Below are 13,560 nucleotides of genomic sequence, written 5' to 3' on the forward strand. Positions count from 1 at the left end.
TGAATTTATATATCAGAAACTTATCAGATACATCTATCATGTATCAATGAAATATCACATTTCCATTGATGTATTCCACAGAAACTTTCATTAGATTGTTGCTTTAATTTTTTTTGAGTTCTAGTAAAATAGTAGGGCTAACTATTATATTTCTAATGAAGTATATAAAAATGGTGAATATTTGTGAAATTACTGTGCAATTTATCATCACGAACGTGAATATACAATTTCTAGGGGACTTTAGTCTTTATTTTTTAAGGTATTTAATATGTATGATAATTCTATCAGATCAGTCTAAATTTTAGGCTCTTAAATGCCCTAGAAAAATCTAAAGTATACTCATTCAGTTTAGTACCAGTAATTATCTGTGAATGTAATCAGGGAGGAGTGAATTTGGTATGGACTTAGAGCAACAAATTTTAACACTTGATTTTGGGGACAAATCTTTTTTTTTTTTGCTTAAATTCTTTTATTGGTACATTTTAGGTATACAGTATGTTTATATTTATCATTGGGTGCTTGTACCTGTACATGATGTATCTTAGTTCTTATTTTTTCCCCATTCCCTGTGCTCCCTTCCCTATTTACAGAGGCTTTGTTTCTATTTTTTCCTTTTCTCATAATCTTTCCTTTCCCTTCTTTCCTTTCCCCTTCCCCACCACATCCTCTACCCTTTTGGACCTTTTCTTCCTATTTCAGATTATCAATTATTCATTTTAATCATTTCAATCCTTATTTACACTTTCAGTTTCTCACACTAGGGAAACTATTCGGTATTTGCACATATGTATCCTATTTATTTCACTTAAGAGTATGGCCTCAATATGCATCCATTTAGCTGTAAATGTCTCTAGTTTCTCATTCTTTATGGCTGAGTAGTACTCCATTTTATAAAAAAAAACACACCTTCTTTATCCAGTTTCCAGTTGATGGGCGCTTGGGCTGTTTCCAAGCTTTAGCTATTACAAACTGTGCTGCTATAAACGTGGGTGCACATATATTGCTGTGCTATGATTCTTTTAATTCTTTTGGGAAAATACCCAGCAGGGGAATAGCTGGGTCAAATGGGACCTCTAGCCCCAGTTCTTTGAGGTATCTCCATACTGATTTCCATGGTGGTTGCACCAGTCTGCACTCCCACCAACAATGGAGAAGGGTTCCTTTCTCCCCACACCTCAGCCAGCATTTGTTATTGGATGATTTCTTGAAGCAGCCATTCCTTCTGGGTTGAGATGGAATCTCAGTGTTGTTTTCATCTACATCTCTCGAATGACCAGTGATGTTGAACATTTTTTCATATATTTATTTGCTGCTTTTACTTCTTGTTCTGAGAAATGTCTGTTCATTTAAGATGCCCATTTTTGAATTGGGTCTTTGAATTTGGGGGGTCTGATTTTTTTCAGTTCTTTATATATTCTAGATAGTAGTCCTTTGTCGGATGCACAGCTGCTAAAATTTTTTTTCCTACATTGTAGGTTGTCTCTTAGCTCTGTTGGTGGTTTATTTTGCAGTGCAGAAGCTTTTTAATAAGATGAGATCCCAGTTGTTGATTCTTTGTGCTAGTTCCCATGCTACTGAGATTTTGTTCCTAAAGTCTTTTCCTATGCCAACGTCTTCAAGACTTTTACCTAACTTATATTCCCGCAAGTTTAGTGTTTCTGTTTTAATATTTAGATCTTTAATTTACTTCGATCTTAGTTTAGTGCATGATGATAGATATGGGTCTAGTTTTAATCTTTGGCAGGTTGAAATCCAGTTTTTCCAACACCATTTATTAAATAGGCTGTTTTTCCTCCAACGAGGGTGGTTGGCTCCTTTGTCAAAGATGAGGTGGCTGAGTATGTCTGGAGTTGTTTCTGCATCTTCTCATCTATTCCACTGGTCCTCAGGTCTGTTTCTTTGCCAGTAGCATGCTGTTTTTATCACAGTAGCTTTGTAGTATAGTTTCAAGTTGGGGATTGTGATACCCCCAGCCATATCTCTGTTGCCTACAATTGCTTTTGGTATTCTAGGTCTCTTCTGGTTCCAAATGAATTTTTGGATTGTTTTCTCTAGTTCTGTGAAATGTATTGTTGGGATTTCAATCAGCATAGCATTAAATCTATATAGCAGTTTGGATGTATGGCCATTTTCACTATATTGGTTCTTCCTTCCCAGGAATAAGGGATGTATTTCCATTTTTTTAAATATCCTCTTCTATCTCTTTTTTCAGAGTGCTGTAGTTTTCACTGTAGAGATCTTTTGCTTCTTTTGTTCAATTGATTCCTAGATATTTCATTTTTTTGGATGCTATTGTAAAAGGAATTGTTTCCATAATTTCTCTCTCAGTGAGTCTGTTATTTGTGTCTATAAGAAGGCTATTGTTTTCTGAGTGTTGATCTTGTATCCAGCTACTCTACTGAATCTGTCAATTAGTCTAGAAGTCTTTTGGCAGTTTTTTTGGTCTTCTATGTAAAGTATCATATTGTCAGCAAATAATGACAGTTTAACTTCTTCCTTTCCTATCTTTATTCCTTTTATTTCTTTCTCTTTTCTAATTGCTGTGGCTAATGTTTCCAGACCTATATTAAACAGGAGTGGTGACAGTGGGCATCCTTGTCTTGTTCCTGATATTAGCATGGAAGTTTTCAGTTTTTGACCATTTAGTATGATGTTAGCTGTTGGTTTTTCATAGATAGCCTTAATCAGGTTGAGATAAAGACCTTCTATTCCAATTTTTTGCAGGGTTTTTATCATGAATCAGTGTTGGATTTTGTTGAATGCTTTTTCTGCATCTATTGAGATGATCATATGGTTTTTGTCCTTGGCTCTGTTAATATAGTGTATTACATTTATTGATTTACAAATGTTGAACCATCCTTGCATCCCTGGGATAAATCCGACTTGGTCAGGGTGTATGATCTTCTTGATGACCCTCTGTATTCTGTTTGCCAGTATCTTGTTGAGGATTTTTGCATCTGTGTTCATTAGGGAGATTGGCCTGTAGTTCTCCTTTTTGGTTGGGTCTTTCCCTGGTTTTGGAATCAAAGTAACACTTGCTTCCAGGAATGAATTTGGAAGTATTGCTTCCCTTTCAATTTCCTTGATGAATTTGCAGAGTAATGGCAATAGTTCTTCTTCAAATGTCTTGTAAAATTCAGTAAAGCCATCAGGACCTGGGCTTTTCTTTGTTGGTAAATTTTTTATTACATTTTCAATTTCACTCATTGTAATTGGGGTGTTTAGAATTTCTATATCTTCTTCATTTAAATTTGGCAATTCATATGTATCTAGGAATCTGTCCATTTCTTCTGTGTTTTCCATTTAATTAGAGTACAGGTTCTGGAAGTAGATATTGATGATCCTCTGGATTTCTGCTGGATCTTTTGTAACTTCATGTTTTTCGTTCTTAATTGCATGGAATTGAGCCTTTTCTTTCCTTTTTCTGATAAGGTTGTCTAAAGGTTTATCAATTGTATTTATTCTTTCGAAAAACCAACTCTTTGATCCATTGATTTTTTTGTATCGTTCTCTTAGTCTCCATTGCATTGATTTCTGCTCTGATCTTTATAATTTCCTCTCTTGTAGGAGCTTTGAGTTTGTTATGTTCTTCTTTTTCTAGGACCTTTAGGTTCTGCATTAAGTTGTTTATTTGAGTTCTCTCTGTTTTCCTAATAAGGGCATTCACTGCTATGAGTTTCCCTTCTAGAACTGCATATAGATTCCTGTATGTTGTACTGGCTTTATCATTTTCTTGTAGAAACTAATTTCTTCTCTTATTTCCTCTGTGACCCATTGGTTGTTCAGGAGGGTGTTACTTAATTTCCATGTGTTTGTGGGAGATTGTGGTTTCTTATGTTATTGGCCTCCAATTTTATTGCACTATGGTCTGATAATGTACAGGGGGTAACTTCAATTCTTTTACATTTACTTAGACATGTCCTACGAGCTAGCATGTGGTCTGTTTTGGAGAGTGATCTGTGTGCAGCTGAAAAGAATGTGTATTCTGATTTTGTGGGGTGAAACACTCTGTAAACATCTATAAAGTCCATTTGTTCAATAGTTTGATTCAGTTCTAGCATTTCATTGTTAATATTTTGTCTATATGATCTCTTTTGTGAGAGTAGGTTATTGAGGTCCCCCAGTACAATTGTATTAGTGCTTATATGGTTTTTCGTGTCCATTAATATTTGTTTTGTATAGCTGGGGGCATTCATATTTGGTGCATATGTATTTATGATTGTCATCTCTTCCCTTGGATTGTTCCCTTCACAGGGATGTAATGACCATCTTTTCTCTCTTAAGTACTTTTGGTTTGAAATGTACTTTGTCTGCAAATAAGATTGCTACCCTTGCTTTTTTCCAGGTTCCTGTTGCATGGAGAACTGTTTTCCATTCTTTGACTTTCAGTCTATGAATTTCTTTTTGAGTTAGATGTGTTTCTTGTATACAGCATATTGTTGGATTTTCCTTCTTAATCCATTCTACCAGTCTATTTCTTTAGATTGGTGAATTGAGGCCATTAACATTGATGGTTATATTTGATAGATAATGACTCATTCTTGTCATGATGTTTTACTGTTGTTGGCTCTTTTATTTTTTATTTTTTCCCCTTTCCCTTTAGTTTCTTGCCTTGCCTGGTGCCTTCCCTCTGTTGGCCCTCATGGAGTTGTGACCTTCATTGTCTTTTTCTAGGATATTGCTTAGAATTGTTTGGAGTGCTCGTTTGGTAGTCATAAAATTTCTCAGGTGTTCTTTGTTGTGAAAGTATCTAATTTCCCCATTGATTTTGAAAGATAATTTTGCAGGATACAACAGTCTAGGTTGGAAGTTACTTTCTTTTAGGGCTTGAAATAGTTCACTCCAGGCTCTCCTTGATTTGAGGGTTTGTGTTGAGAAGTCTGCTGTGATTCAGATGGGCTTTCCTTTGTATGTGATTTGTTTCTTTTCTCTAAGTGCTTGTAGGATTTTGTTCTTCTGTTGGGTTTTTGGGATCTTGACTATTATATACCTAGGTGTAGATTTTTTTTGATCGTGGCTAGTTGGAGTTCTGTATGCCTCACTTATCTGTATGTCCAATTCTCTACCTCTATCGGGAAGTTTTCTACTATTACTTCTGTGAACAGTTCTTTTTTTATGTCATTTGTTCTTTCTCCTGCTTTTTTGTGGAGTCCTATCAGTCTTATGTTATTCTTTGCATCATCTAGCAGCTGCTGGATTGATTTCTCATGTTCCCTTAGTATTTTGAAGAAATCTCTGTTTTCATGGTCTTTAACCACAATCCTGTCTTCCATATCTGATATTGTGTCTTCACATTCCCTTAATCTGCTGTGCATACTTTCAGGAGTTTTTAATCTCCTGGGTATCTGTTTAAATCTGTTTCATGGATTCCATTTCTTTCTTATGTTGGGAGATCATAGTTTCCATTTCTTTCTTATGCTGGACATTTATGGCTTCCAGCCTTTCTGAGCTCATCTATTTTTTTATCTGTTTCTGTTCTAGAGCCTCTAATCATGTCTTTCACTCTGCTCACCATCTCTGTAGTTATCTGGGAAATTATTTCTGTTTTGAATTTTTCTAGGGCCTCATTCATCTGTTTTGTTTCTTCCTGTGCTATCAGTTCAGGGTGTCCAGGTTGTTGATTATCAGACTTTTCCACCTTGGTTTCTCCCAGAATTTACCTTTGGTAGGGTGGAAGTGTGAGTTTGTGCCTTGCTTAAATGTCTTCTCATTTTTGTTTTTGCTACTGTCCTTGGTTTAATTCCTGGGTTGATACTTCGAAATTGGTTATTGTAAGTATCTTTGTTGCTTGTATTTAGAACCCTTATGGAATGATTGCTTCTCTGAGGTTTTTCCGGATGTAGCTGGTCTTTAGGTTATGAGTCTCTCATGACTCTGAGACTGTCTCATTTTCATTATACCAGGAAGGACAACTGATTAGATCAATCACAACACTTTAGCCCAAGTAATACAATCAGCAACACCATAGCATCAAATACATCTTGGAAAATGACAATTTGTGGTAGTTATTAATCTATCACCTTTACCTGTGTGAATTAAATCAAAATCGAGGACCAACTCAACATATGTTTATAGTGAATAAACTCTTCAGTATAGCAACTTTACCCTTTGGGATGGGGAGTTAGAAGGAGTTGGGGAGGGAAAGATAGATAGGTAGATGGATAGGGGAAGGTTAGCAGTGAGGCCAGAGGACACAGGCAAGAGAAGGAAAAAGAGAAGATAAGAAAAATAAAGAAGAAATCTGAATTAGGGCCAGAACAGGAACAAAAAGGGAGATGAAGAACAATGTGGGACAGCAAGAGAGAGAGAGTGTGAGAGAGAAAGAAAAGAAAAAGAAAGAAAAAAAGAACAAAATAAAAATTTGAAAAGAGTAGAAAAAAATTTAAAATAAGAGAAAAGAAAATAATAATTTTGAACATAACAAATAAAAAATAAAAAGAGGGCCTCCTTCAGGGTATGTGTCTGCTGTCACAGTAGACAACGTGGGCAGCAGTGTACAGGTATAAGTCAATGAGTCTCAGCAAGCCAGTTGCAGACCCTTGAGATTCAGGCAGATTTTTGGCTGCAACTCCCAAGTTGAATTCCCTGTCCTCCTGCAGGGTTGAACTGTGCAAGGTTCCAGCTGCCTTTCCCCTGAAGATAGTCCAGGTTCCGATGGGAGGTGATGATCCCTCCAACTTACCAAGTACCGTGGTCTGGTGTGCCTTTATTGCAGAGATTCTCTTCACTTTTCCAGTGGGTTTCGGTTTTCATCAAGGAGTGAGAGAGACCCTCTCTCTGTTGTTCACTTGTGCAGCCCAGGACAATGGTCTTTATAGTGTGCCTTTGTAGTGTGGAACCAGGTAGCGGCACAGCCAGGAAGCCAGAGGTGGGTGGGGGGAGAGCAGGCTGCAGGTGGCCAGGGACCTTTCTCTCTGCCTGCGCAGTAAGCTGGTCCATCATTTTATGTTTTACTTAATAAAAATAAGGATAGGCAGGTAAGAATTAATATGCATTTAAATTCTTGAAGAGTTAACCTCATGAAAGTATAAAGAATCTTACATGATTTATTTGAAGTTCCTAACCTCTTTCAGGGATTTGTTGCATTTATTTATAATAGTTTCTGTGTCCTTATAGAATGTAGATTGAAAAGTATCACCCTTTCAAGATCAGTTACAGCACATTACTGTATTTTGGGGCAGTAATGTATTAAGGTAGAAGAGTACTGAACATGTTTTTGCTCTTGGGATTTATAGGAGGGAGGAGAGCGACTCGCCTATGGAATGGATCTGAAACAAGGATACCAAGGCTTGGATTTAAGCAAGTTTAGTAATTCAAAGTATGCCGAGTCTAATTAGATCTGACACTTGGTTCTTCTAAAATGGATTACCCACTTTTTTTTTTCTCCTCTACTTCCCACAGGAAACCAGTTTCCTCCAATTGCAGCACAGGACCTCCCTTCTGTTCTAAAGGCTGGCTACCTTGAAAAACGCAGAAAAGGTAAGCTGTAAAATTCTATTGAAAAAAATCTAAGATTGTTTTCACTTACAGATAAAACATGTTTTAGTATACATGTGGAGCCAGTATTCTCTTTAGATGATGGCATAGTTTAGGACTGTAAAAAAAAAAATATGGACGCTATTATCTAAAACAAAATATTGGATTTAGCATTAAATAATTTTTAATAACAAAACAAAACAGTGGGTTGGATAGTTTCCAGCTTGGGCTGTTTATAAATGATTCAACAGCTGGTCCCTGTATCTCCTGGAAAAGCTGTGGGCCATGCCACTGTTCTCAAGAATGGGATTTTTCACTGTTATCCCACCCTGGTGAGTAGCAGCCTGCCCCTGACCTGGCATACACCATGTCTGCTGTGGTCACAGCAAGCCTGGCATCTTGTCTGCCTTTGTCAAGTATTCATTTCAGTGTTCCTCTCCATTGGCCACAATAATTGGGAGTTGACCAGATGGTTTCACTCTTTCAACACCAAAATTTAATGGAAAAGAAATACGCAAGTGGTATTAAGGTATGGAAAATGAATAGTAGAAAGTCTCTTCATTACCATTCTGCTTATCTCTCAGGTAGTCTCTTTGGCCCCTCCTATTTATATTCCCTTTGCTTTTCTTAGCTTCCTTAGCTGAATTTTAAAGCCAAAAGAGATAATAGAAATAATATGCATCTTTTATAACAGATAAGAAAATGAAGTCCAGATGAATTGCCCTTTTAAAGATGTGAGGTTTTTTTCCTTTTTCTTTTTCTTTTTGTACCGGGGATCAAACTTAGGACCTCGTGCTTTCCTGGCAGGCACTGTGGCCTAAGATGTGTTTTTGAAACTGTCTCTGTCAGTGAAGTTTGGTAGCCAGGCAATTGACATAAGTGTGGCAGCTCAATTTCTGATTCAGTTGATTCCTTTTAGCTTTATTGGTGGTTGTGGGTGGTTGTTTGTCTTTTGAAATAGAATATACAGATTAGTCACAGAATATTAACACTAAAAGGAACTTTTCTTTTATAGTAAAGAAATGGCCTTATATTTATATTAGTCATATACATTAAACTATTCTTTTCTTCCCTTTATTACAGATCACAGCTTTCTGGGATTTGAATGGCAGAAACGATGGTGTGCTCTCAGTAAAACAGTGTTCTATTATTATGGGAGTGATAAAGGTAGTGTTGCTGTTCAATTATATCAACTATTGCATGAGCAATTTTGGGCCATTTTTCCTGTCCCCTCCCCTAATTTTTGGGTGCAGAGTAAACTGAACACAAATAGAGAAAGAATAGCAGAATTTTTAACAGTTATAGCCTGAGTAATTTATACTTCTATTTCATTATTTGACAAATACTTTGAATTCCAGACTCTATCCCCCAAAAGTTAACACAGTTGTGTTTTATTGAATTAGAAAAGAGAGTAAAATAACTTTCATCTATGTGGCCTTTCACCTTAGAAAATATTTATCACCAGGCTACAGTTATAGCACTTCTAGAAAGGCAAACACAGTAGAAGTGTGAGAAATCTAAAAGAAAAAGAAAATATTTTAAAAGAAAAATTCAGGGCCTGGGATTTAGTTCAGTGGTTCTGCCACCTGCTTCACAAGGGCAAGGTCCCAAGTTCAATCCCCGGCACACACACACAAAAAATGCAGATAAATGTATACAGTACTCTTCTGATCTTCCTTTACTGATGTAAAAGGCAGCAAGTATGTTTACTATATCCTGGACCCTTGTTAAGCATTTTAGCTATCTAAGCATGTCAGCTATATTAACTTGTTTAACTGACAACAATTCCTTGAGGTAGGTACTATTATTAGTTCCACTTATTTTACTGTTAGGAAAACTGAGGATAAAGAGGTTAAAATTTGTTCAAAGTCACAGAGCTGGTACATGGCAGCTCTGGGATTTACCTACAACCTATGCAGAATCCAATCTCTTAACCACTATTGTTACTATCTTAGGTTTAGAACACTCAGATACATTTTGTAATTTTATTTTTAATTAATAAACCTTTTAGTCATAGCTCATATAACTTTAAGTTTCTTATTTGAACAAATAAAGGCACAAAATAATGAAATATAAAACATATAAACTCTTAGTTTTGCTTTTTTCCCCCCTAGGGAAAGCAGGGAAGAAATTGAATATTGCTGCTTCAGAGTATCTTTTATTTTGCTCTTTATTTATATTTTGGGTTTCTTATAGAAGAGAAACCATGTGATATTTAAACTTGTGTGCCTGATTTATTTCACCTGACATCATGGTCTCCAGGAACAAGAGTTGGAGTGAGAAGGCAGGAATGGGAGGAAAGGGACAAAAAAAGAATTAAGATGTACATGTGCAAACTCCCCACTGTAAATGTAGTCATTATGTACTGCAAACATACACTAATAAAAAAATTAAAAAGAAGTTGAACATCATAAACTAAGGGTCATATAGAAAGAAATAGGTAACATTTGCTTCCAGAAGGGGCATTACAAGGAGAAAAAGACATAAGCTCCAAATCATTGAATATTGTGAGGGCTCCTCTTTCTAGGATGATTTCAAGTATGTTTTTGGTGGCTTTTTTCTCCTTTGGCTTCTTTCTTTGGAGTTCTCAGCTAGTTTCTCTTCTTTTAAGGACTTAAAAATATCTGCCTTTAGACAATTTTAAATTGCTTGTTTGGCATGATTTTGATTTCCTTCCTTTATATATTTTTTTCCAGGAAAATGTGTTAAATAAAACTTTTTTTTTCCTTTTGTGAAATCAGATAGCTGGTTTGTAAAGCCTTGTTTTTTGTATGTATAAACCATTTACCCAATCTTTGGGAAGAGCTATTTAGATATATGAGAACTATAATCCTCCAGCTAAGTAGGATTTAGATAAATGGATTATAGAGGCACAGAAGGAGTTGATACCACTTACTAGGTTAAACTGTACTTTGTTACTGTTTGACAGATCCATAGCTCACAATTTCTCCCTTATATGTGTGCCAGAAAACATACTGACCTATCAAGATAGTAATGGCTTAGAAAGAGGAGTTCCATCCTCTAGGGTATATGATGCACTTACCTTTCTACCCATAAATATTGTTTGTTTTTATTATTCATAGCCATTTGGAGCCCTTAAGTAACAAAATATATAGTACATTTTTTATCACTTTATGAAATCACGTACATTCTCTCATCTCCTTCCTTTTCCTGTGATTGTCATGAGACTCATTCATCAGACTTCCTAGATCCTAGATGTTCAGATTTCCATCAGGGCTTTCATTCATTCACTTATTTATTCATTGTTTTTTTTTTAATTTGGTAAACAGTTGGATACTTGGTAGATAATATATACAGGACATCTAAAGATCCTTGGAGGTGTTCACAATTTGGTTTGTGTGGGTATTAATGAGAGGAAGAGAGGATGCTATGGGGTCCAAAGTGAGGAGCTAGGCAGAGAGACATAATTTCAACGCAGTTGCACGAAAAGATTTTAAAAAATAACTTTGAATGACAAGGAAGATTAGGGACACCCTGGTGAAGAGAGCACTTGCATTGAGCTTTAAACATTGAGTAGGAGTTCGCTGGGTGAATTCTATGGTTTGAATATATGTGTCCTTCCAGAATTTGTATGTTGGAACCTAACTTCTAAAGAGACAGTGTTAAGAAGTGGGCCTTTAAGGAAGTAATTAGGCAATGAGAGCTTCACTATCCTGAATAAGTCCCCTAGCTAAAAAGGCTTGAGTGAGCTCTGGAGACCTTTTTTTTTTTGCCCAGAACCTTGTTAGGGCACAGTATTTGTCCCTTTTGGAGGATGCAGTAACAAAGAATCACCTGGAAGCAGAGAGCAGTCCTCACTAGGTGCTGATGATACTGGTCCCTGGATCTTGGACTTCCCAGGCTCCAGGACTGGAGTAATAAATTTCTCTTGCTTATCCATTATCTAGTCTTGGGTTTGATAGCATCACAGATGAATTAAGACAATTGAAGAAGGGTGAAATAAACATTCCAGGCAAAGGAACAGCAGAGATTGGATGGAGATTGAATGGATGTTGTGATAAAGGCTGGAGCACAGAGTAAGTAAGGGCAGAGGGCACATAAGGCTAAAGAAGTTGATGAGATCAGATTGGTAAGAGCCTTCTGAGAATAGAGACCTTGCTAAGGATTTTGAATATGGCCTTGAAGCAGAGGGGTATATAACCAGATTTGGTTTTTAAGACAGTATTGTGGAGAATGGATTAGAATGGATAGCGAGTTGGTCAAGAGAAGCATTTAGGAGGTTGTTGAACAGTCTAACCAAAAGAAGTTACCACAGGGCTGTTGAGAGGCCGAGCAGGGACTTAATGCAGATCTCTCTGACACCAAAGCTGTGCTTTCCCCACAACTTTGTGATTGTTATCAATCTGTCCAGGGGTGCCCATCAGTGATGGTTTAGTTAGGAACCTATTCTAAACTCGTATTTTTTTGTTTTTGTTTTTGTTTTTTTTTTTACCTTCCACATGATCTTAAATCAGCATAATGATATGAACCTTATCTATCCTCACTTTTGAGGAGGGATAGGATTGGCAGTTTGTAGTACTCATCTTTTTTCAGAAATTATGCTATCCTTCCCATACTTCTCCCCAATTAAAGAATAACCCAGAACCATCTGATTGGTAAGTGGCAGCTGCTAGTAGCCTGGGTCATTCTAAATGTATGTCAGTGGTTATTAACATCATGTGTTTGTAATTTTTCACTACAATCTATTTTAAATATATAATAAAAGTAGATAATTTGGCTTAATACAGATGATGTAATATAATAGAATTTTCAAGATTTGGTAAAGAAATAAATTTCTTCATTGAAATTGACCTCCTTACTGACTTCTCCCACAACTTCACAGTTGGTAGTAAAGAATGAATATATTTGTTTGGTTTGAAAATTATTCCTGGGATAGTGCATCAATATTTTATAATTACACAATGATGATATATGTGAAGTGTGTGAGTGAATTCTGATATTTTTAGGATTTATATTGCAATTTTGTTTTCATTTGGTATGTGAAGGATGATAATATTTTTATCTCTTAAGTCAGAATCATTATTTCTACTGTTTACCAGGAATTATAATTTTACACTTTTGGGTCTTTGATATGCAAGTGTTAATTTTTAAGTTTTTCTGCCCTTATAGTTGAGAGACTGTAAGAGTATAGAGAAGTTAAAATATACCTGATATTTAGTAAGATTTCTTCAGCATGCAGAAATAGGTACGAGCTAAGTCTTATTAAAAGGTCTGATGACCATAAATGTTGTTATGATAAAACAGGAGACAATTTGATTTAAAATATTTCTCTATAGTTTTAATGTATAAACTGAGGATAGGTCTACATATCTACATATCTATACTGCTGTAGCTATATGTCTAGATAGCTAGATTTACATATTTAGATGGATATATAGCTATGGCATCTTCCATACTTATAGTTATTCTTTGAACATCTATATGTCAGGTACCATTATTGACAAACAATATAATATACTGACTCAAAGGACTGGGCAGGAGTTTGAGCTTTCCAGTCTAAGGGACAGTTAATGTTTCTAAGCATTGAAGGTAAAGATCGTATGACAAGCTCTGATTGGATGTGGAGAACACTGCTTTGTCAGCTGACAGGAACAGGGTTGGAGGAAGTGAGATTGGAAGGACACATTCTGAAGTTGAGGTGGGACCGGGGATGTAGCTCACTGGAGCCGGTGCCTGCCTGAAGTTGAGGTGGCTGAGTATGAGCCAAAGCTGGGGTTGTTTCCTGCATTAAGTACATAGAGAAGCACTGGCTATTGTCTGTGCTTAACTATTTTTATGTTGCATAAGTAATAGCAGCAGCATTAATTCTTCATTAATTATTAGAGGAGGCTCTAAGAGAACAATATATGTAGGATGTTAAGATAATCCTTGTATAAGGATTATCTTAACAGTAACTGTTGGTTATGATAGTCTAGAAAACCATACTGTAATTATTATCTGAATTTCAATTTTAGAGGGAAATAGGCAAAAAAAAAAAGTAGAAACAAAAGCTTTATTCCTTTTCTACAAAAATGCCTATAATTTATTTAAGTACTAAAAAAGAAAATACGTGGCTGTGTTAGC

The 13,560-nt window shown here is 36.0% G+C and overlaps 1 protein-coding gene across 3 annotated transcripts in view; it reads left to right on the forward strand.

The window, feature by feature from the left end:
• Window positions 1–13,560, forward strand: part of Skap2 (src kinase associated phosphoprotein 2) — a 310,376-nt gene that overhangs the window by 238,600 nt on the left and 58,216 nt on the right. For all 3 annotated transcript variants that reach the window (XM_087206614.1, XM_013070279.3, XM_087206613.1), the window contains 2 exons: window positions 7,402–7,479; window positions 8,560–8,643. Coding sequence is in view for 2 of the 3 variants with exons in the window: in XM_013070279.3 (XP_012925733.2) it covers window positions 7,402–7,479; window positions 8,560–8,643 (162 nt within the window). In the remaining variant the exon portion in view is untranslated. The remainder of the gene's footprint in view (window positions 1–7,401; window positions 7,480–8,559; window positions 8,644–13,560) is intronic.

Source organism: Heterocephalus glaber, unplaced genomic scaffold, assembly GCF_053883595.1.
Source record: "Heterocephalus glaber isolate CG9 unplaced genomic scaffold, H.glaber_assembly_v1.0 deba00000676, whole genome shotgun sequence".
NCBI lineage: Eukaryota > Metazoa > Chordata > Mammalia > Rodentia > Bathyergidae > Heterocephalus > Heterocephalus glaber.